At 35.3% G+C, this 22,595-nt stretch overlaps 4 protein-coding genes and 2 long non-coding RNA genes across 6 annotated transcripts; 4 read left to right on the top strand and 2 right to left on the bottom strand.

The window, feature by feature from the left end:
• The first annotated feature begins 88 nt into the window (after window positions 1-88).
• LOC124460761 lies at window positions 89-447 on the top strand. The gene is made up of 2 exons (XR_006954768.1): window positions 89-140; window positions 332-447. It is a non-coding gene; the product is annotated as an uncharacterized LOC124460761 (long non-coding RNA).
• Window positions 448-1,738: 1,291 nt separating this feature from the next.
• Window positions 1,739-2,637, bottom strand: LOC6645732 (dynein light chain Tctex-type protein 2B). The gene has a single exon (XM_002068420.4). The coding sequence runs from the start codon at window positions 2,545-2,547 to the stop codon at window positions 1,786-1,788; it is 762 nt and encodes a 253-aa protein (XP_002068456.3). The 5' UTR covers window positions 2,548-2,637; the 3' UTR covers window positions 1,739-1,785.
• Window positions 2,638-3,052: 415 nt separating this feature from the next.
• On the top strand, window positions 3,053-4,165 carry LOC124460762. The gene is made up of 2 exons (XR_006954769.1): window positions 3,053-3,104; window positions 3,306-4,165. It is a non-coding gene; the product is annotated as an uncharacterized LOC124460762 (long non-coding RNA).
• Window positions 4,166-4,475: 310 nt separating this feature from the next.
• On the top strand, window positions 4,476-6,142 carry LOC6645731 (DDB1- and CUL4-associated factor 13). The gene is made up of 3 exons (XM_002068419.4): window positions 4,476-4,641; window positions 4,706-5,420; window positions 5,484-6,142. Exons 1-3 carry the CDS (start codon window positions 4,572-4,574, stop codon window positions 6,034-6,036), a joined length of 1,338 nt encoding a protein of 445 aa, XP_002068455.1. The 5' UTR covers window positions 4,476-4,571; the 3' UTR covers window positions 6,037-6,142.
• Window positions 6,143-7,155: 1,013 nt separating this feature from the next.
• Window positions 7,156-9,974, top strand: LOC6645730 (sugar transporter SWEET1). The gene is made up of 3 exons (XM_002068418.4): window positions 7,156-7,663; window positions 8,966-9,371; window positions 9,557-9,974. The coding sequence occupies exons 1-3, from the start codon at window positions 7,494-7,496 to the stop codon at window positions 9,674-9,676; spliced, it is 696 nt and encodes a 231-aa protein (XP_002068454.1). The 5' UTR covers window positions 7,156-7,493; the 3' UTR covers window positions 9,677-9,974.
• Window positions 9,975-9,976: 2 nt separating this feature from the next.
• Window positions 9,977-11,133, bottom strand: LOC6645729 (deubiquitinase OTUD6B). Its single transcript, XM_002068417.3, has one exon. It carries the CDS (start codon window positions 11,043-11,045, stop codon window positions 10,098-10,100), a length of 948 nt encoding a protein of 315 aa, XP_002068453.1. The 5' UTR covers window positions 11,046-11,133; the 3' UTR covers window positions 9,977-10,097.
• Between the last annotated feature and the right edge of the window lie 11,462 nt (window positions 11,134-22,595).

The raw sequence follows: 22,595 nt of genomic DNA, 5'->3' as shown, positions 1-22,595 counted from the left end.
TTTTCAATTGAGAATAAAAGTAGGCCTTGTGTTTCTTCTGTCATTTTCATTGTCAATACCCCAGATCCGATTCGGATTCATTTCAGTAGCAAATCACCAGAGCAAGTAACAACATTAATAAGTCTCTAAACAAAATTAAGGTAAGTAAAAATAAACCCAAAAAAAACAAAAATAAAAATATCCTGGTGAGTATTAAATTAATGTTAGAATCCTAGAAGTTTTGCCTTAGGATATTCAAAATGGGAAGGCGACACACACACCCTCTCACAACTTGCAACAGGACGGATGTTACTGTAATCCTTTTTCGAACTTTTTTCTTTTTTTCTTCTAGGACATTGCTCGATATTAATGAGGTCACCTCTGTGACTGCCTACAATGGACGGCATTTTACGGCTGCATCTAATGAAGATACTGTGGACTGGTTGGCGAGATCTTGGGGCCATATGACGACTTATTTGAACGACTTCATTTAATGCCTATTTCTGTGACGTTCTTGTCGGCCATTGGGAATGAATTTTTCGTGGAAACGTTTAATCCCTTTCGCGGATGAGAACGTCACCGTAATTCGCGTTCAATGAAGTCGCTCCGGTAAGACGTCATACGGCCCCCTGGAACATATGTTTCGCGCCACCCAATCCATCGTACTCTCATTGGCTGCTGCCATGAAGAGCCGCCCATTGTACTCAGTGACCGGGGTGACCTCATTAAACTCTGGACAGCGAACGTTTCTGAATCCCCGAAAAATCCCAAAGAAGTCTAGCAGATTGCAAGTTTTTGGTACACTCCGAGGAAGAAACTACCACAACAAAGGGCCTGTTCCCTGGGAGTTCATGTAAGGGAGCCGCTGTCGATTTACCTCTTTCGGTTCCATTTCATACTCTCACGGGGCGCAGCCTCGCATACCGCATGCCTCCACCACAGACGAGGTGGTCTGCAAGCTCCTGTTACTGGATTCAAGGTCCTGTCTGAACTTTGATTCCAAGAAAACCCACTGCTTGATCCAAAGGAGGGCTCAATGCTTGAGATGAGTTCGGCGCACCTTCAAAACCAACTGAGGCCAACTTGGCCCCACAACTTCCAATGGAACGGAACTGGTCCAACACGACCAGCCCGAAGAGATGCTGTTTAAATCTTAATTCTATTGCAGTTTAAGAGAAAGAATTAAAAGATCAATTAAAAAATATTTAAAAAAAAATGTTAAATCTTGTGAAAATTATTGTTTTCGACCGATCTTTCCTATTTAAGCTAACAAATATTAATTTGCCATCTGTAGCTCTAACAGTCTAGGCAGAGTTTGCTCTGATCCAGATGAGCGGGCAGACGCACGAACTTGTCTGGTCATGCTGATCAAGAATATACTCTGGGATGCATTAATCTCTGCGTTGCGACCTTCTGAACAAAATTGATACACCCTTTTCAAGGGTATAAAAAGGATATATGTACGTGTTAAAGTGAAGAAAAGAGTATAGAAATCGACATACTATTTTGTAGATCGGTGCTTAAATTTTATCTATATTAAACTCACTCCATAATTAAAAATGGCTTCATTGTAAGACTTTTGAATTATTTCTTTGAATTAGTCTTAGATTGTTGATTCTTGAACAAAATCCAGAGCTAATAAAAGGCAATATCTTACCATTTTAAATCTATCTTCTAATACAAATTATGGCCAACTCTTCTTAAAAAATGGTACAAAAAAAAGAATCAAAAGAAAATAGAGAAACTTAAAAGAAAAGAGTTTGTTTTAAATGATTTAAACTTGTATTTTATTTAATTTATACTTAATCAATACTGATAGCATCCAAAGAGAGTGACTATGCAGACAAAACTGCCGCCATCATAGCTCATGGAGAAATAGTCATCGGAATTAACATCCCATATAGCTCGAGCTCCATAGAAGCAACCAGCTCCAGTTTGCTGATAGATTATTACATTGACCACATGTTTATAGCGTGTCTGATGGCAGGCTCCTTTCATTCTCAAATTGACATCATCGGCCACATCCCGAGTCCATTTGACAGCTTCGCCGGCTGTATAGTTTTTACCATCCAACTTTTCTTTTAGCAAACGCTCGACCATTAAACGTATCATGGGAATGGGAAATTTACAACCGAATGCCGGTCCCACATTATAGGCATTGTATATACTAACATTTGCATTCGGCAGGAGTTCACCGTGCGACAATTCTGCATCAAGAAAGTCCGAGTCGATGGGCGTGGGCGCTGCTGTAGAGACCACTGTACTGGCTCCCACAAGGCTCAGTCCGTCGACTTGTGGAACATTTGCACCATTTTTCACCTGTACTTCACTTGGCGCTGGTGGTGCTTCCTCTTGTGGCGTCTGGGAAGCATCTGGTGAAGCTGTAGCATCCGGTACAGGTTCTTGTGTTGCTGAAGGAGTTGGTTCTTGTGGATTTGTTTCTTGTTGGGCTGGTGGTGTCGGTGTTGCTGCTGTATCCACATTTAACTGCGAAGGACGACGGGATGCAGGCCTAGAGCCGCGTTTGGCCCCCAAAGAGGTAGCACTATCCTTACGTTTCGCCTTCATATTTCAAAGAAATTTTTATTCTTAACACAAATAAAATTCTTTTGTTGTGTCTGAAAGATTTGACTATATTATTAAGACTTTTTTGTCGGTATTGACGCCTACTACAATCAAATAAATTTTAAATAAGTTGGAATAATTTTTCAGCAAATATTATGGAAATTTTAAACTTTTCTTTATTTTCAAATTCGAGATGCTATGCTCTGTAGCTCTTACGGTCTCGGCGGAGTTGGCCCTGATCCAGACGGACGGACAGACGCGCGGACATGGCTATTTGAATTCGTCTCGTCGTGCTGATCAAGAATATATATATACTTTATATCAGAGATGATCCTTTTATGCGTTGCACACTTCTCACTAAAACTAATATATACTTTTTGCAAGGGCATAAAAATCGATAACAAAAAAAATGAACTCTTATTTTTAATTGAAAATAAAAGTAGGCCTTGTATTTCTTCTGTCATTTTCATTGTCAATACCCCAGATCCGATTCGGATTCATTTCAGTAGCAAATCACCAGAGCAAGTAACAACATTAATAAGTCTCTAAACAAAATTAAGGTAAGTAAAAATAAACCCAAAAAAAAACCAAAATTAAAAATATCCTGGTATGTATTGAATGATAGTGAGAATCAAAGAAAAGAAAGGGTTTGCCTTAGGATAATCAAAATGGGAAGGCGACACACACACACCGTCTCACAACTTGCAACAGGACGGATGTTACTGTAATCCTTTTTCGAACTTTTTTTTTTTTTCTTCTAGGACATTGCTCGATATTAATGAGGTCACCTCTGTGACTGCCTACAATGGACGGCATTTTACGGCTGCATCTAATGAAGATACTGTGGACTGGTTGGCGAGATCTTGGGGCCATATGACGACTTATTTGAACGACTTCATTGAATGCCTATTTCTGTGACGTTCTTGTCGGCCATTGGGAATGAATTTTTCGTGGAAACGTTTAATCCCTTTCGCGGATGAGAACGTCACCGTAATTCGCGTTCAATGAAGTCGCTCCGGTAAGACGTCATACGGCCCCCTGGAACATATGTTTCGCGCCACCCAATCCATCGTACTCTCATTGGCTGCTGCCATGAAGAGCCGCCCATTGTACTCAGTGACCGGGGTGACCTCATTAAACTCTGGACAGCGAACGTTTCTGAATCCCCGAAAAATCCCAAAGAAGTCTAGCAGATTGCAAGTTTTTGGTACACTCCGAGGAAGAAACTACCACAACAAAGGGCCTGTTCTCTGGGAGTTCATGTAAGGGAGCGGCTGTCCATTCCATTTCATACTCTGACGGGGCGTAGCCTCGCATACCGCATGCCTCCACCACAGACGAGATGGTCTGCAAGCTCCAGTTACTGGATTCAAGGTCCTGTCTGAACTTTGATTCCAAGAAAACCCACTGCTTGATGCTGCTTCCAAAGGAGGGCTCAATGCTTGAGCTGAGTTCGGCGCACTTTCAAAACCAACTGAGACCAACTTGGCCGCACAACTTCCAATGGAACGGAACTGGTCCAACACGATGTCGCAACCCGAAGAGATCGTGTTTTAATCTTAATTCTATTGCAGTTTAAGAAAAAGAATTAAAAGCTTATTAAAAAAATATTTTAAAAAAATGTTAAATCTTGTGAAAATTACTGTTTTCGACCGATCTTTGCTATTTAAGCTAACAAATATTAATTTGCCATCTGTTGCTGTAACAGTCTAGGCAGAGTTTGCCCTGATTCAGATGAGCGGGCAGACGCACGAACTCGTCTGGTCGTGCTGATCAAGAATATACTAAATATAAAGCATTAAATTTGATAAAAAATTATTATTTATATTTGTTTCCATAATTGTACGATATTTTTGCTTTCAAATTTGCCGCCAACCGCAATCTTTTATCAAAAATGTTGGTCCATCTCTAAGACAGCTGATAACTATCGAAAGACAAGTTGGCAGCCCCTCCGTACGCACATGCTGTTTTTCTACGCTGCACTGTAAATTATATTTGTATTTTGATTTAATTGAACGCTAGGCAAAATGAAGGTGAAAATGTTAAGTCGCAATCCGGACAATTATGTCCGTGAGACGAAACTGCAACAACACAAAGGTAACTATATAGATAGCTCCATCCAGACACAAACAAAAGACATGAATTTCCATTCAATTTGCAGTGCCGCGCAATTACGATCCGGAATTGCATCCACTGGAAGGTGCTCGGGAATATGTTCGCGCCTTGAATGCCACCAAATTGGATCGGGTATTTGCAAAACCCTTTGTTTGTAATCTCAGTGGCCATCGTGATGGTGTCTCCTGCTTTGGCAAGCATCCAAAAATGCTCTCCACGCTTGCGACTGGTGCCTATGATGGTGAGGTGCGCATCTGGGATTTGGCCAATCGTTGCAGTTCACGTAATTTTGTTGCCCACGATGGATTTGTCCGTGGCATAGCCTATGCCAGAAATGGTGAACGTTTCCTCACCGTCGGCGATGACAAGACCATCAAGGTTTGGAAATCCGAGAGTCCAGAAGTTGGCGAAGATGAGGAGCCAGTGAATACCATATTGAGTCGCTATATTCTGCATGGCATTGCCCACAATCGAAAGGATAATCATTTCGCGACATGCGGCGAAGTCTGTGCCATTTGGGATGAGAAGCATAATGATCCGCTGAAGACATTGAAATGGGGTGTCGACACATTGCATACGATTTCATATAATCCCGTAGAGACTAATGTACTGGCATGTTGTGCCAGCGATCGTAGTATCATACTATACGATCAGCGTGAAGCACAACCCCTGCGCAAGGTTGTCCTGACCATGAAGAGTAATAAACTAGCCTGGAATCCCATGGAGGCATTCAACTTTACAGTGGCCAATGAGGATTGCAAGTAAGTGACGGTTGGATGCCTTTTCTGTTCCTTTCTGTAAATTCTCATTACTTGCCTTTGCAGTCTCTACACCTTTGACACTAGGAAATTACACACACCTCTTAAGGTGCATTTCGATCATGTATCCGCTGTCACAGATGTGGACTACTCACCGACTGGCAAGGAATTCGTTACAGCCAGCTATGACAAGACTATACGCATCTATCAGGCGCATCAGAGTCATTCGCGTGATATTTATCATACGAAACGGATGCAACATGTTGTATGCGTATCATGGTCTTTGGATAATCGTTACATCTTCTCTGGATCCGATGAAATGAATGTACGCATGTGGAAGGCGAATGCATCCGAGAAATTGGGTGTCATACGTCCACGTGAGAGGGCAAATTTCAATTATCAAGAAGCATTAAAAGCCAAATATGCAGCACATCCCCAAATTAAACGTATTGCCCGGCATCGTCAAGTGCCGCGTCATGTCCTTAATGCTCAACGCAAAATGCGTGTGGTCAAGGAGAAGGATCAAATCAAGGAGGCCAATGTGCGTAAGCACTCCAAAAAGGGCACAGTCCCGCATGTCAGTGAGAAGAAGAAACACATTATTAAGGAGGAAGTTTAAATTGATATGCAAATAATGTTTTTTTTTTTACATAGCTATAGATATAAACAGAAATAAGAGTAATAGAATAAAAGAAAAATTAAATAAATTATAAAAAGTAAATTAATCAAACATTTTTAAAGCAGAGTAAGGGACTTTTCTGAGCCCATAAAGGATATGCACATAAATTCTTGTGAAAATGAATTGATGAACATTTCAGAATTCAAAAATTTAGAAATATTTTATGAAAAGAGAAATATTACAAAATTTATATGATTTTCAAAACTATTTCTTGAGGGAAGCCTTTAGAAGGCAATAAAGGTTTTAACCCTTTCAGGACCGAATTTTAATGGGTTCACCCAGAAAGGTCACAAAATGTTGCCTATAGGAAATACGGATCCTGGAAGGCTTTAAATGCCTGGGCGCAGTCAAAGTTAGTCGGCGCAGTCAAAGTTATAACTTTTGTTTAAAATATGTTTTATCAGCTATAAATAAATCGTAAAGGTTCAGTCTTTGTAAACCTACAAGGTTCTGAAAATCAGCTTTAAATAGAGTTTGCACTTTAAAGTCAATCTTCGATCCAAAACTGTGTAGCAAATATTTTATATTGATGTCTTTGAAATAGATTCTATATGTTATTAGTCTTAAATTGTTTTTTCCTTCGCAACCTACATCAAGATTCTACTGAACATCACTTTAACATAGAGCTTGGAATATATTTCAAAATTTTCCCATTATAAAGATTGTTTGCTATCTAAATTTTTTTGTATGCATTGATTAGATATTGATACTAATAGATTAAGTTGCAAAAAAGAATTACGTCCTTTTTAGTTTTAAATGTAATGACATTTGAAAACACGTATTTATTGAAATACTTAATATATTGATAACCCACTGATAAGATATATATATATATTTTTTTTTTTTTTTTGGTGGAGATTTAAATAAAGCTGAGTTAGTTGAAAAGATATGTGCTAAGTATGTGTAGTATCCCCACATAATTGTGAAATTTGAAAGCTAAAGCTTTCGATAATTGTGGTTTGGGGGCAAGTGTTATCGATAACACACGATAAGACCCTCTATCAAAAACCTGAGAATTTTTTTTTTATAAAAGATGGACAGCACTTTGTGAAACATTCTGTTAACATAGTTTGCCTTAGCTTTACATTTGTTTGGTCGTTAAGTTTATTTTTTTTCCATTATATTTTTTGGATTTTTTTTGTATGTTTGTTCGTTGTTGAGTTGAACTTTTGTTATTTAGAATAAAAGAAGCCGTTGCCGCGATCAATCCAAAGCAAGCATAAACCGTTAACTCCACCACCAACCACCAGTCAGATAAGCAGCGCACCGCCATTGAACCAGAGTGAATTAAGCAACCTCTTCTCATTTGGGCTCGAAGGCACACACAAACGCACACACACACACACAGACATTCCCTACCAGGAAAACAAGTTCGAACATTATAATATATAAACAAAATGGATGCACTGGGTGATATATTGGCACCTTACAGTCCGCTAATAGCTAAAATAGCCGGCACAATAACTACCCTACAATTTCTATCTGGAGTGGCCCTGCTCAATGATATACGCAAGAAGGGAAGCAGCGATGTCTATCCCGTTGGTCCATTTCTTGGTGGTATTGTTTTGTAAGTAAATTTTTGTCTATTTTTACGGTTCACTAATCCCACAAAAACACACACACACTCAAACCCATAGAAAGAGAGAATAGCATTACATTTGAATCTGTGTGAAAATTGATTAAATTTCGTTTTTTTCTTTTTGAATTTTTGTAGCCATGACACTGGCGCATTCAAGGTCGATGGTAATTGCCATCGACGACTTCTCTCAAATCATTCTCTCCATCTCAATTGAGAATTATATAAAACAAAAAAAAAACGAATTTTCTTTTTTATATGGACTAGATTATCTACAATGGTTATAATATCAAATTAATTCTCATGACAGTGTTAACCTTGGTCCAAAAAACCAAGTTTCTAGTTAATTTTTGATTGTAGTAATTTTCACGTTGTCTTATCGACATTAAGTCCCTGCTAACACGTAGTTCTTATCGGACTACGATGAGAGAGAGAAGTGTATTCTTTTTTAAAGTATATATTATATACAAATTATATTAACTATGCTTGTCTCGGCTATAACAAATACCAGATGGGGAGAGTCTACTGTCAATCTAAATTATAGACAATCCCCCCACATTATCCACGTGTCTCAGAGTTGTTGGCAAATGCCATGTATATTAATTAGTTTCCGTCTAAAAAAAAGGAGTACAGATAAAACAATTTCATTTAAATTCTATAGCAATTTCATCACTTTCTCCAATCACAAAGTTATGCTATCGAAATCTTATCTCTTGTGGATTTTCTATACACTGATAGATGGGACTTAATCGTATATATATGCATGTTCATATTAACATTCATTATCTGTTTATTACGTGGACATACTTAAAATTGTTTATCAAAATGCTATGTGTATCATGACTAGGCAAGCGTAATGAAATGCAAAACTACATATACACTTTACCAATTAATAATAATTATAATTGGTAGAACAAAAACACAGCTGGTCTACCCCAAAACCCGTTTGAGTCAGAATGAATGTATGATTTCCATAGAAAATATGCATGTTAACTCTTTTAGCTTGGAAATATTCTTGAAAAGTGATCTAAATTGCATTAAATATATTTGTTTAGCTCTGAATGTTCAATAGCATATCCGATGCCTTTTCTTTTTAATCACTTATTAAATCTAATATTACCAAAAGAATCTTAAGATATACAAGCTATATTTATACCAATTTGATTTTATATTTCAAAAGACTTTAAAGAATTTCATAAATTTAAATATATATCACCAAATAGTCATTATAATCTGAATAGTTCTTATAAAGTTTCTAACATTTTCTCTTTTTTTTTTTTATTGATATTTCAGAACTGTTCTCAGTTTAAAACTGGCCTATATTATGAACGATGCTGCCATGATCAATACCAATTTAATTGGTTTGGCTATTAATTTTGTATTCCTTGGCGGTTTCTATTATTACGCTTCAAGTGGTAGCCGTACAAAGATTTGGAAACAAATTGCCTATTCCAGCATATTTATTCTACTTGTGATTGCCTATGCCAATTTCGAGGATCCCAAAGAGATTGAATTCCGTTTGGGTATGCTAATTACAGGTATCTTGGTATGGTTAGTCGGATCACCGCTATTGCATCTGCCAAAGATAATTGAGAAAAAGAGCACTGAAGGCATGCCTTTCCCCATCATTCTGTCTGGTAATATAGTGGCTTGTTCCTGGATGCTATATGCGATTTCTATTAAAAATACAGCAATGGTGGTAAGTAAACCAAATTGGCAAAAGTGCACATATAATTCAATAAGTAAAACGTTACTTGACATTTTTGTAGCATAGTTTAAGGAGTCATTTGATTTGTTACGTATACGTAAATGTTACTTATTGACTTATTTGTCCTTGGCACAGTTTACAGTTTACTAATCTATATATTATTTTTCTTATTTTAGTTGCAAAATCTGCTAATGGTGGTCTTGGGCGGCATTCAATTATTCATGTTTGTCCTTTATCCCAGCACACCGGCTACGAAGAAGTCGGACACCAAAAAGGAAGCCAAAAAAGATAACTAAAAATAATAACAAAAAGTCAACTTAGTTAGGATTTCAAGCTTAAACAACAACAGCAACAACTACAAGAACTAACAAATTATTTTTCTATATAGGACAATACTTTTTCCTTATAATTTTTTTTTTTTTTTTAAGAGCTAAGTCTTGCATGAGTGAGGAGGGGACTAACCCCGTTTTGGCTAACTTGTTATTAATTTCAAAACAAAAGCAACAAACACTATTTGCAATTTTTGACAATAATTCAAATCTTCCAGTAATAATCGCAAATATAAATAATAAAAAAAAGATATATATATATATATATTTCTAGTTATAAATGTTACAATAAAAATTGCATTTTTATTGGTGTCGTGGATTTTCCCGATTCCGTTTTAATTTCTTTTTTTGGTTTCTACGAACACATGACGCCAAGTGAAGATAGCAGTTAATCCTCTGGCACTGTGGAATTGTAATGGGCGCCCAGTTGATAGATATAGCGATGATAGCATATGACCAAGGGTGCACCACCAAACTCTTGGCCGAGTAGAGTTGGTGAACCCTCCGCTTGAATGACTTCGATGGGGACTTGCAACAGCGATGATATGGCCTTCAGTTCAATATGTCCGCCCCAGGCATGGGTTTTGGCAATGTCCACACAATATTGTTCGAACTGCTCATCGGTCAGTAGATCCCCGGTCTCCGGATGAGTCATATATGGCAGTAGGCTCTCCTTATGGGCCCTCACATAGTTGGCTGTCTCCTGGCGCAGCTCCTGTACACTGTGGCCGGGCAGGGCATTCACAAGAAGTTGATGACGCACTGCATGATACAGGCAATCGCCATCAGAAGCTATATTGTGAATGGTCAAGCGACGCGATGTCAATTTGTCTTTGATCTGTTGCAGTTCTATGAGTTTGGGTGATGGCTTATTGGCGGCTTGTTGCAGCTCCACTCGAATCTCTTCCTCACGTTTACGTGCCTCGTTGGCCTTCTTGTTGCGACGCTTTTGAGCCTTAGATAAACGTTGACCAGGTGCCGGTTGTTCCTCGCCGGCCTCTTCCTCTTCCTCATCGACCAGCTGTTCTTTGCCGTTTGCTGCTGCTGTCACTGGCTGCTCTGGAGCTGCTGGTTCTTCTTTAATGGCTACGTGCTGCTCCTCTGCCGCTTTGAGTTCGGCTTTCTGACGCTCTTCTAATTCTCCCTCCAGACGGGCCATCTCCTCGAGAAATTCCTTTCGTTTATTCTTATTGTTTTTGGGTGCATTTTTTTTCATTGCCTGAAGTTTGGCCTGCAGCTCCTTGCGCTCCCGGCGATGACGACAGGCCACATCCTCCAGGCTAACCTCAGCCAGCTGAGATTCTAATTCGTTGATTGTGCCACCTTCTTTTGCCATTTTGTATGGAATTTCCACGATTTTAATAATCTAATTTTCTAATTTTTGTTTTTTCTTTTTTGTTTTTGAGATGACAGCAACTAGACAGTTGGCCGTTTGGAAATAATCGATAGAACTTTTTAGTACAGTTGTCGATAGTTTTGTCAGTGTTATCGATAAGCTTTTAGATCATGGTGGCGCGCGAACAAAATTCGATTTGAATTTGAATACAAAAATGTAACGTGGAAAAGATCAAAGTATTGAGCCGAACAAAGAAAAACAAGAAAACAAAAACTACCTGCTACGACCTTAAGCTGAACAAATGAAGAAAAGGATGATAATGACCACAATAAAAAAGGCGACAACGGAAAGAACAAAGAAGGCAAATAAATATAATTTAAGCCTATTAAATAAATTAGAATATGTGAAAAAAAGAGATGACTAAATTATATAAAGATAATTAATTAGTTATAAAGATGAAGACAAAGATTTGACCAAGAACCACATATGATTAGGGTAAAGATAATGCAGAGAGATATAAGATAAGGCTACGAGTTTGTAAGAACAATACAGACAGAAAATGAAGATAACAAGCGAATAAAAGAAAAAGGAGAATTCCATATCATTTAACAAAAGTATTAACTATTAACTAATTCAGAATATTACATAAAGAAAAGGAGGTAGATTGAAATATGTATTACAATATCTAATAGTTGAAAGTATCTAATAGTTGAAAAACTAAGTAAAAAAGCATAAGACAAATAAGAAAGAAAAACAAAGAATCATTTTCAAGAGATTTCTACATGTAATTGTCTTGATTACATTCGTGTTTGTAGTACCTACATTGTTTAATATTTTCTATTTTGCAACAGGTAATCTAATCAATAATTTTCATCAGTTTAGGCAGTCAAAACAACGCCCCCTCTCTCCCCATAGGACACACCCATTCCCAAATAGACAAACACCTCTAACGAAACCCTTTATCAATTTATTTTCTGCTTAGATTAGCGTCGATTAGCGTAAAACGGAAACAAGTCTCTAGAGTCCAACTTGAAGGTGGGGCCATTTAAAATCTTGTCTAATAATACGAACAACAACAACAACAAGTCCAAATACGAAGTCTTTTGGGTCTGTCTGTCACTCGGCTGGCATGCGCTTGGGGGGAGGAGATAATCTTTCATTGCAGCCTCATTCCTAGCAGCCTTTGGGCCCGTCTGCCTGCCTGGACACGCTGAAAACAAATGTTTCGACTAATCTATCACATTAAACTAATTGATAATAATATAATCGGTAGACTAATACAACTTACTATATAGTCTATATATGCATGTACATACATACATGGCGGATTTTAGTTTTTAGCAACGTGTGCAATTGTCAAGATGCTCGGCGCCAATCTCATTTTGCTTTGGGGAAACTTCGGGGGATTTTCTAAACCCCCTAAGTTAGACCTTAGGTTGCTGATTATCAGCCTTGATAAGGGATTAGTTAAGACCCCGAGAGATGGGAACCTTTGCCGTCTTGCATGAATGTTTCTAAAAATAATTGCGGATTTGGTAAAAAATTATTAAAAATAGCTATAAACTGAACTGATAACTGAACCCTATCGATCAATTCTATCAGCTGTTAATCAAAATAATGTTGCATTTAAATAAGCAAAGTCAAGGTCTTTGAAGGCTCAGAGAAGACTCGTTCTAAACTCATTAGCTGACAAATATAATATATGTATACCCTACCTACCTACATATGTAATAAAATATATGTATATATATATACACCTTATCGTAACTGAAAAGAAACAACAACAGATTAACAAAAAAGCAATCGAAACAAATTTGAATTTGGAATTTATAAATAAATGAATAAATATTAAACAATTTTAAATGCGCTTTAAACAAAACACTTGGTAATATGTACATTTCAAGTGTGAGGAGTTCACCAAGATATGTCAAAGTTTATCGTTAAATTACCTCTCTACATACAACAACAGATTGAAGATTGGCAAGAAACATCTGAGTCAACAAAGAAACTCTCCTATCATCAATTCATTCAAAGAACCAAAAAGAAAAAAGAAACCCGAATAAAAGAAATATGCCCATTAATGATATTTTATACTAAGCATTGTGTTTGTTACAGATAATGAAAGAGACTATCTATGTATATAATGTAGGTAGGTACATACATACATATATATAGAGATACATATATATAAACATAGGTAGATAGGTAGGCTGACTGACTGGCAGGGAGGCTTGTCTATAATATGTATAAGCAAAAAGAACAATGATGATAAAGCCAAATGAATAGAAATTTAAACAAAAAAAAAGGCCTCCTTTTAAATGGAATTGAAAATGTTTCTTGAGTTTTCCATATATTTTCTATGAGATTAGTTAGGCATTTTAGATTTTCCTTAAGTAGCTTGTATTCTAATTTAAATAACTAAAAAAGAAAACAATGATTGTATTATTTTTGGGAAAACTCATCGAAACGTTAGTTAAAACGTTTTGATTTATGCACATTTTTAGAAATATTTATTTTACTGAAAAATAAAGTCGGAATCTTTAGCCAAATTTATGGCCTTCTTTTTGAGATTTAAATTTCCTTTAGTTCAAAATTTTCTCTTAATTAGCCTTTATTTAGTAAAATCATTCTTTGAATTTGTTATTAATCTAGATATATTGTCGAATTTAAATAAAATTTCATATAATGCCTTTTCCTGGTAACATCAATAATCAGGGGCGGATTTAGAGTGTAGTACGGGCCCCCCCTAGATATTTGGATACTTGTGGCGACCAGGGACCAAGAGAGCTAAGATATACGAATATATACAAAATCTAAATAAAGTCTTCTTAAAATTTATTCTTGTTTTTATTTGGCTTTAATCGGCATTTCTCTCCCCTCTCTCCTAAAGACTCTTAACTGCGCCCTTCCCTAAATCCTCCCTAAACATTTTCGAGGTCATCAAAAAGTGTTTTGAGTTTAATAGGTCTCTTATAGTAATTTGGGGGTGCTAATCACGGCCCTGTACCTAGTTTTTGTTATCACATCAGGATTTTGAAAAAAAAAACCGCGTTGAAATTATTCAAAATCACTTCATTTGCACTATTTTATAGTTTAATATAAACAAATTAATCTAGTAAAAACATTATTATTTTAACCTCTTAATATATTAGGTATGACTTAAAAGCAAGTTGCGTTCCTTTTTTTTAATGCATAATATCATACACTTTGGATATGGTTCCTAAATGAGTAGAATTTGAACCAAAAAGTATGCTATAAGAAATCGAGAAATTAGAATCTTTTTAATTTTAAAGAATTATTGGAATCTTATGCATCTAACAAATTGTTTATTACAAATGTTTGCAAGCAAGAGCTATTTTTCTTAAACAGGATATTCTTAAATACAAAATTTATCCCTTAATTTTCTTAAGTGTGTTACAAGTTTTTCCACAAATTATAATTCTCAACTTGTGAAGCCAAAAACTGCTCTTCAATATAACAAGTGTGTAGCCATTATGACCTTGTGACCTTTGTTGGCTTTTGAGTTGCTATTTTCACCTAATTAGAATCATGTGCAAAGACTTTAGTCATGGCCATGGAAAATTTTAACCACCAACAGGGCGCCATGGCCAAAATGGCAAATAAAACAAACTAATCAATGTCAAAAAATTTCAAAAACGTAAAACTAAATATAAAATATATTTTATCCAATTCGTTTTTTTGAAGAACCATCTAACTATTAAGTAACAATATTATTCCTCTTGAGTATAAATATTTAAATTACAATGAAAATTTGAATGAATTGTTGAATTTTGCATATGCCTTGCCGATTAATATATCATTCGCAGTTGGCGTGTAGTGAAATTTCATTCTTGGAAAGCGGAAAACTACCATCGTTCTCCGTCGGCATTGCGGGCCATAAAGTAAAATAAATAATTCAAAAAAAAAAAACATACACACACGCGTCTCGTCTGGGTCTGGGACTGGAAACCGGGGGCTACGCAAAAAATACAACAACAGAAAAAACAGAAAAAAAACTGATGAAATCAGCAGAGGGAACCATGTCAGATCGTAGCATTAAATCGACGGGCGCCAAAAAAAAAAAAAAAACATAGATCACCTTTTTTTTCATCTAGTGATTGTATAGAAAGAAAAACAAAAAAAAAAGTGTTTAATTTTAGCAGCACGGCGTGCGACATGATGTCTTATCAATGCAATCCGTGCGCCGTCGACCTCCTACTACTCCCCGTCCCCACCCATCATTCCCCCCTCCCACTCTATGTAGAGACTCCCCCTTGGGGCCAGACAAACGAGAGACAACTGAGAGCTGATAAACTGCGCAGCATAAACTACAAAAAAAAAAAAAAACAAAATATCACAAATATAGAACTAGTTTGGGGGTTTTATTTTTGGGGTTCTTCTCTCCCTCTCTCTCCCACTCTCTCTCTCTCTCTCTCGCTCTTTTCGATTTTGTGTGATGCCATAACTGACCTAGAGCACCTGATCGAAGCGTGATCAACTAAACTAAAACAAATATTTAGTTGACACTTTATTTCTTTCTTTCTACTTTTATTTTTTTTTGGCAAACAAAACGAACGTATTGGTAAAACGGAAACGATCGTAAAGGCAAACAATCAAAACAAACTAAAAGTTAATTGAAAGAACTATAGACCTATATCTTACCGAAACTAGTATAGGCTAATAACTTAAGGGTCAATGTAAAGGCAATTGATCAACAATCGCGCGAGTAATTTTCCATTGCAAGCATTAATTATGCGATTTATTATGCAAATCTCAATCGATGTGTCTATTTACAGACTTAAAACAGAAGCTAAAAGCCAGAGAGAGAGAAGCAGTCCGAGGTCTCCGACTACGATCACTCACCGATCACTGATCACGTTTTCAACTTGTGCCTTGCTGCCTGCCACACCACACCACATCACAGAGAAAGAAAGAGAGAGAGTGTGTGTGTGTGATAGGCTACACTATAGTTTGAATAACTGTTTCATTGACATCGGGCCAGACGGTCGTCTGATATCTGTCTACTGATAACCAACAATACAAAAAAAAAAAAAACTAGAGAACTTCCATAAATCTCTTAATTATTCCCATGTTAATCACCAAACAAATATTTGAGCCTTCCTTTATTTTTTTGTTGTAGTTTGGACTTACCTAAAAATAAACTCCAGGCGCGTGTAGCAAAACCAGACGCCAGTGTCGAGTGTTTACTGTGGCCTAATGCATATTTGAGTTTACACATTTTGTAATACTTTTTTTTCCCCCAAAGAGACTTTTTCCCCAATACCCTTTCCCATTTGGTGAGGCATATCATGGCTGTGTTCAGTCCTAGAGGAGTCCAAAGTTCTTTAGAATTGGAGAACTTTAGCTGGAAGAAAAAACTCAGATTTCAGAAAACTTTAGTTTTCCGGGAAAGTCCCAAGAACGTCTTTTCAAAAGTTCAAAGACCTTCAGCTCAATGAATCTAAGTTAGCTATGTTTAAGCTTAAAACATTTTCGATCATAGAGGTTTTATTTTTTTGATAAGTGATTCTTTCAAATTTCCTCCCAACTTATTTATTCTTTAGATAGATAGATATCCTAAGAGTTTCTTCGAAAAAGTTCAGATAAAAATGGGTTTAGACGGATAAATTTTAGATATTGACACACAACTTCTATACTATATATGTAACTTCTATACTTTCTACAAAAATTTGAAGTATTTTTCAATATTTAGTTTAGTCTTAAATGAACTTATTAAAAAATTTACAAGGAATATCAGTTTGAAGTTCTTACAAATGGAATATCATTTTAAAATACTTTCAAAAATCATGGCCACTTAGAATATAAGTTAAAACTTTTTAGACTTTAAGACTTTTTGTTAAAAATCATTTTTCAACTAATAAAACCTACGAAAATTGAGATTTCTAAAATGTATATAGCTTTTTTTAAACCAAATATAATAAGCATGTAATGAATTAAATTGAAATTCAAACTAAACATTTTTTTAGAAAAAATCAGTTGAAATAGACTTTCTAAATAGAATTTTTGGGTTTTATAATATTTGAATATTTATTCAAAGTAGTTAATAATATTGGTATAATTTTTAAATTTAGACAAGGATTTTTACAAATTAAAGTTAAAAAACTTTCTGAAAATTGGTTTATTATATTATAAAGATTCCTTTGTCAAGGAAAGTATTGAAACTATTTGAAAAAATATCTACTTATATACATATATTCATACCAAACTGAATCGAAATCCATTTAAAACATTTTATCAAGCATATTGCTAGTTACACTCAACTTGTAGAGTATAGAAAATGTGTCATATAAATTAAAAATGGGTCCGGCCCACTGCTTTTTTGTATGAGGTAATTAGTGAGTGTGATGCCTGCCCTCTGTGAGAGGCTCGCATAAGTGTTTGCTTTGAAAATTTAGTTGATGCGAAACGTTTACATTCAATATTTAGGTAAAAGAAAAAAGAAGTGAACTTATTGATATCTTCTTTAAATTGAAGAATTATGTTAATGGAATTGTCTTGTATATATGTATCTATATATTTTTGGATGCGTTCCGATTTCTTTTATTTATGAATTATGCAAATGATATTTTATCGGCTAACACTAATGCAATTTACAATCTCTTAATTAGCGAGCGAGTTTGTGATTATAGAAAAAAGATCGGGTTTTGATTATTTTCGTTTGGTGCATAATATCATCAGGTGATCTTAATGTGTTGGGGGGAGGGGGAAATAAAATGATCATGTCAGTGCTTAATTTGTTGAGACTTTTTATTAACCTTTTTGCTACTTGTCTTCCACTTTTATCTGTAAAATGTTAAAGGTTTTTTTTTCTTTTTTTGTGGTGTGCAAAATCCTATGCCAACATTTTTTTCTCTTGCTGCTCTTTTGGGTAAAATTTTGATTAATCAACAGTTTTGCCCCCGCACCGCAAATCACGTCAAACTAAACAACATATTGGCACCATTTGAAAAAGACACTAAAAATAAACTAAAAACAAAAAAAGATAAAAACGAAATGAAAGAAATCACAACGGAGGAGACCCAGCTAAACGATTCCGCCTTTCTTTCGAACGGGTAGTTCAAGTTCCGGTTTATGCAAAAGCAACAAAAAAAAAACTCGATACATACATAAATGTTTTTAATTGCATTTGCCATTCAATGTTAAATGCGTGCATTGCACTGCCAAAGATACAAAATGTATCTGTGAGATGCAATCGCATAATTTAAGATGTACCTTGTACAAGTCGCAAAACTCTTTAAATTGTCAGACTGTACCTTTTTGTGTATGTATTTGAATTTTCGATTAATTTGTCATGTGATTTTGATTTCTAGACATGGAAACCTAATTGAATTAACATTGCCATGGCAAGGTCATTCAGTCAGTCAGTCAGTCTCATGATTCTGATGCTCAAATTTCTACTAAGGAATACAAATAGTGGACTAGTTCAATGAACTACATACACACATACATATACACAATTTGTGCAAGATATCCCTTACAGTCGGCAAAGTTTTTGTTTATTTTCATTTCTGCAAAGTTGCCAAGCTGAAAGTAGCAAATCACATTATGCCTTTTATTTACGTAAGGAATTCTAAGAGCAATTGCAACAACAACAAAAACAGTGTGGCTGCATATTTTAAAGCTATAAAGTCAGACAGCAGACAATAAGTGAGTTTAGATTTGCCATTGCAACTCCTAAAGATAATTTCATTAAAGAAGCTAACAAATGAGACTACTTTCTACATTAACTCCATAACAGAGAAAAAAGTGTGGCTGCATATTTTTAAGTCTTCTGTCAACTTTGCTTAAAAAACAAACGCCAACTGCCACACTTGGATCTACAAAATGTGAAAAAAGTGTGGCTGCATATTTTTAAGTCTTCGGTCAACTTTGCTTAAAAAACAAACGCCAACTGCCACACTTGGAAACGATCTACTTTAAGACTCACTTTTTATGATGGATCTAAAAAATGTGAAAAAAGTGTGGCTGCATATTTTTAACTCTTCGGTCAACTGTGCTCAACGATCTACTTTAGGGCTCACTTCTTATGAAGGATTTATATAATGTGAAAAAAGTATGGCTGCATATTTTGAATTTTTCTTCTGCTTCGCCTAATAGACCAAAAACAGTTAGTCTGTATACACTATAATGGGGTGCTATAACTACATAATATATAATTATTATTTAATTTGTATAGCATGACATTCAAATGCATTCCAAACTCTCTTACCTAAACTCCAAGCCCAATGAGATATTGTGTTTTTCCTATAAATTCGCCAAGTAATCCCCCATTTAATTATGAAATGTTCGCAAATCTCGTAAGCCTCAACTGGGTCACCTTTTGGCTTATCAATGCATATATAAAATTAAAAAAAAAAAAAAAAAACCATCCACACACACAAACAAACAGTGATTATTACCTTCAATATGTTTGTATATAATATATACGTACCCATTTATAAAAATATAACTACATGAAACTGATTATCTCTTCTGAAAATGCATTGAAAAAATTTTCCACCCTAACCTGCGTAGTATATGCAACGTAGTATATGCAATACCTATAGACAAAAAAAGATCAAGAGATCGAGAGATTTATCACCCCACACCGCCCTGCTTCATTGGCTAGCAAATTAATATTATTATTTAGTAGTTTAGTTTAGTAATAGTAAACCATGACGTCAATGGAAAAAAAAATGTTGTAAATTTGTAAACCTTTTGATTGACAGGACAGATTTATAAATGTTGCCACAAAACCCTTTCAACAAAAACTGCATACAAAACCACGTGCACCAAAGTCCTTGAGAATGTAAACATTTTATTGATAAGAATTTTCCGTTTTAATGGCTATTTCTAGCTTTAATTTGGGGTCGTAGACCCATACTTCTATATATGCAGGTGCTTGGCAGATGTTTTTTGTTTTTTTTTGTGTAAATATAACTTATCTGATTTTTTGCAAAACACCCACTAAAAAAACTAATCAGCTGCAATTATTCTTCTAAAAAACAAAGCAATTAAACAAATGGGTAAACTTTTCTTACACAAACAAAAACCAAAAAAAGAATGAAAAAAAGCAAAATGATTAATAAACATTTTTATCCCCCCTGAGAGTTGTTTCCAAGTGTTTAACATTAAATTTATTTGATTTGTGTATTAGTCGCGCGACTCTATCTAAGAATACTTGTACCCCTGACCATCTCCTTCACACCCTCCCTCCATAGTGTGTTAAGTTCAATGACTAAATTTAAACGTGATTTCTTGTTGTTGGGCAGCAGCTTCTTAAATACTTTTGGACTATATTTAATCAGCTTTTGGTTCTCTGCCTCTTATCAGTCTTCATGTATGTACATACAATGCCTGGCCTAGTTTTTTGTGTATATTTATTTATACATTTTTTTTTTTGTTCATATTTTGGACTGAGATGTTGCTGAGATGTATGGGTAAGGCCATCTTTTTTTGTTCAATCAAAATTGAAATTAATTGACCTAGAATCAATTTAAGCAAGAAACAACTGAAAACTGTTAACTGCAGATGAAAACTATGTATTGAAGTTGTTTAACAACTTTTCTAGTGATCGACATTTATGGAAATGTTGAAAATCTTTTTTCCCAAAAGACCTTTTTCAATGCATATTGTCGTTGAAAATTGATTTTCCTTACCCACTGCCCACATGATAACCAAATGCATCAACTGAAATGGAAACAGTGGCGTGGCATCAGAAGGGATTTGAGACTTATTTACAGTTTCCCGAATCTTTGGCTCTACCGCCCTGAGATAAAAACAAAAAAAAAAAAAAACTGTCGTCGGAATATCTAATTTGTGGCCCACGTTGCATAGAAAGTGTGTGTGCGTGCGTGCCTAACTGACATTCACTCATGGCGGTCCTCTTCCTCATAGAGGGTAGAGGGAATTCTCAGCTCTATCTCTCTTTCTCCCTCTTTTTCTCTTTCATAGTTATGCGTGACTGTTTTAATTTTTTTTCTTCTTTTTATCTTTAAAATGATAATGCAAGTCTATGTGAAGGGGTTCACGATTTTCTTGACAATACTTACTTGCTTCATTCAGTCATTCATTCAAGTGTTTCGATAGCCATTCAACTTGCAACTTGTGTAAGAGACTTTCTTTCAGCATCTTTATGTATTGGGGTACATACATATGTACATAAGACCGGCCGGCTTCTAGTTTGTTGGTGATCATCAAGATTGTCGTCGTGGCCAAGCCGGTTTCGGTTTCTCAATCTTGAAAGGCGGTTACTTGAGTGGCTTGGCTGGGTTGGCTTGTTGCATTTGCATTGTTGTTGCACTGTGACAAGAGCCACTATAAACTGGAGAGTCTCTCTCTCTATCTCTCTTTGCCAAGAGATGACCATCGGAATGGTCGCTTAGGGGAAAAGACTCTACTTTGGGATGCACTTGTAAATTTTGCTTTTTTGTTTTTTATATTGCACTTGCCACTGCCACAGCCGGTAACAGGCAACAACAATGTCTTGAGTCTATTTTCTGCTTTGATTTCTTTTCGTTTTTTTTTTTTGTTTAGGATTTAATGTATGGAAATTATAATTGCACTCAGTGAGTGAGCCAGCGAGCGGATGTTGTGGGCAATTTACAATTTTTAACTTGCCTTCCATATGCGGGCGACTTTCCATTTTGAGGGGTCTCACACTTTTGTCAAATAAATATATCTACATATATAAAGAAATATCACAGAAAATTAAAAAATCTCATCAAATTCCAACAGAAAATGAGAAACATTTCTAATTTTATTAGAGGAAGTTCTTGGGAAAGTCTCCCAGGAGAAGGAATTGTAATATTATGTGAAAAATCTATTCAAAATGCTGCACTTATTTAAATTTAGTTAAACTGTAAATGCTAAAATTATTAGTATAAAAAAATTTAGCAAAATATGTTACTAAATATCATTTAAGGACATTTTTCGATTTTCAATCTATCCCAAGTGGACAATAAGCAAATTTTATAAAGGGTATACATGATTTTGAAGTAGAGATTTAGGGAAATATAGAGAAAAATTATGTTTTTAATTTTAAATAAATTTAAAATATACTATATAAATTTAATTATTTGAATCACAAAAAACCCTAAGTAGTTTCATTTTATGAAAAGCTAGAGAAAAAGTTGTAAAAAAATTACAATTTTTTTTTATTTAAATTGAATAGCTAAGAAATCATATTAGCTTGTAAATATTTATAAGGTTATACAAATCGTCTTTTATGCTATTTATGTGCTTAATTCGGATAATCCAAAGTTTACATTTTCAATGTAAATTAAAAACCTAAGCAAAGCTATTCAATGTCAGTCTGTAAATCCATTTTCAACTGAAAACCAATATGCTTCTCCATCTCCAATGTAGGTGAAAGTAGATACATGTTTGTATGTATATGTCTATACATATTAAATACAAAGAAAAATAATAATAATAATAAAAACTCTCAGCTGGACAACTTATACAGCAAAACCAACGACTCTGGCCGAAAGTCTAATTGATTTAGAGTTGACAGGCCCCAAAAAGAAAAACATAAATTGCATAAAAGAA

This window comes from Drosophila willistoni (assembly GCF_018902025.1).
Source record: "Drosophila willistoni isolate 14030-0811.24 chromosome XR unlocalized genomic scaffold, UCI_dwil_1.1 Seg8, whole genome shotgun sequence".
In the NCBI taxonomy this organism is placed as follows: domain Eukaryota; kingdom Metazoa; phylum Arthropoda; class Insecta; order Diptera; family Drosophilidae; genus Drosophila; species Drosophila willistoni.
This window is presented reverse-complemented; position numbering and strand designations above follow the sequence as displayed.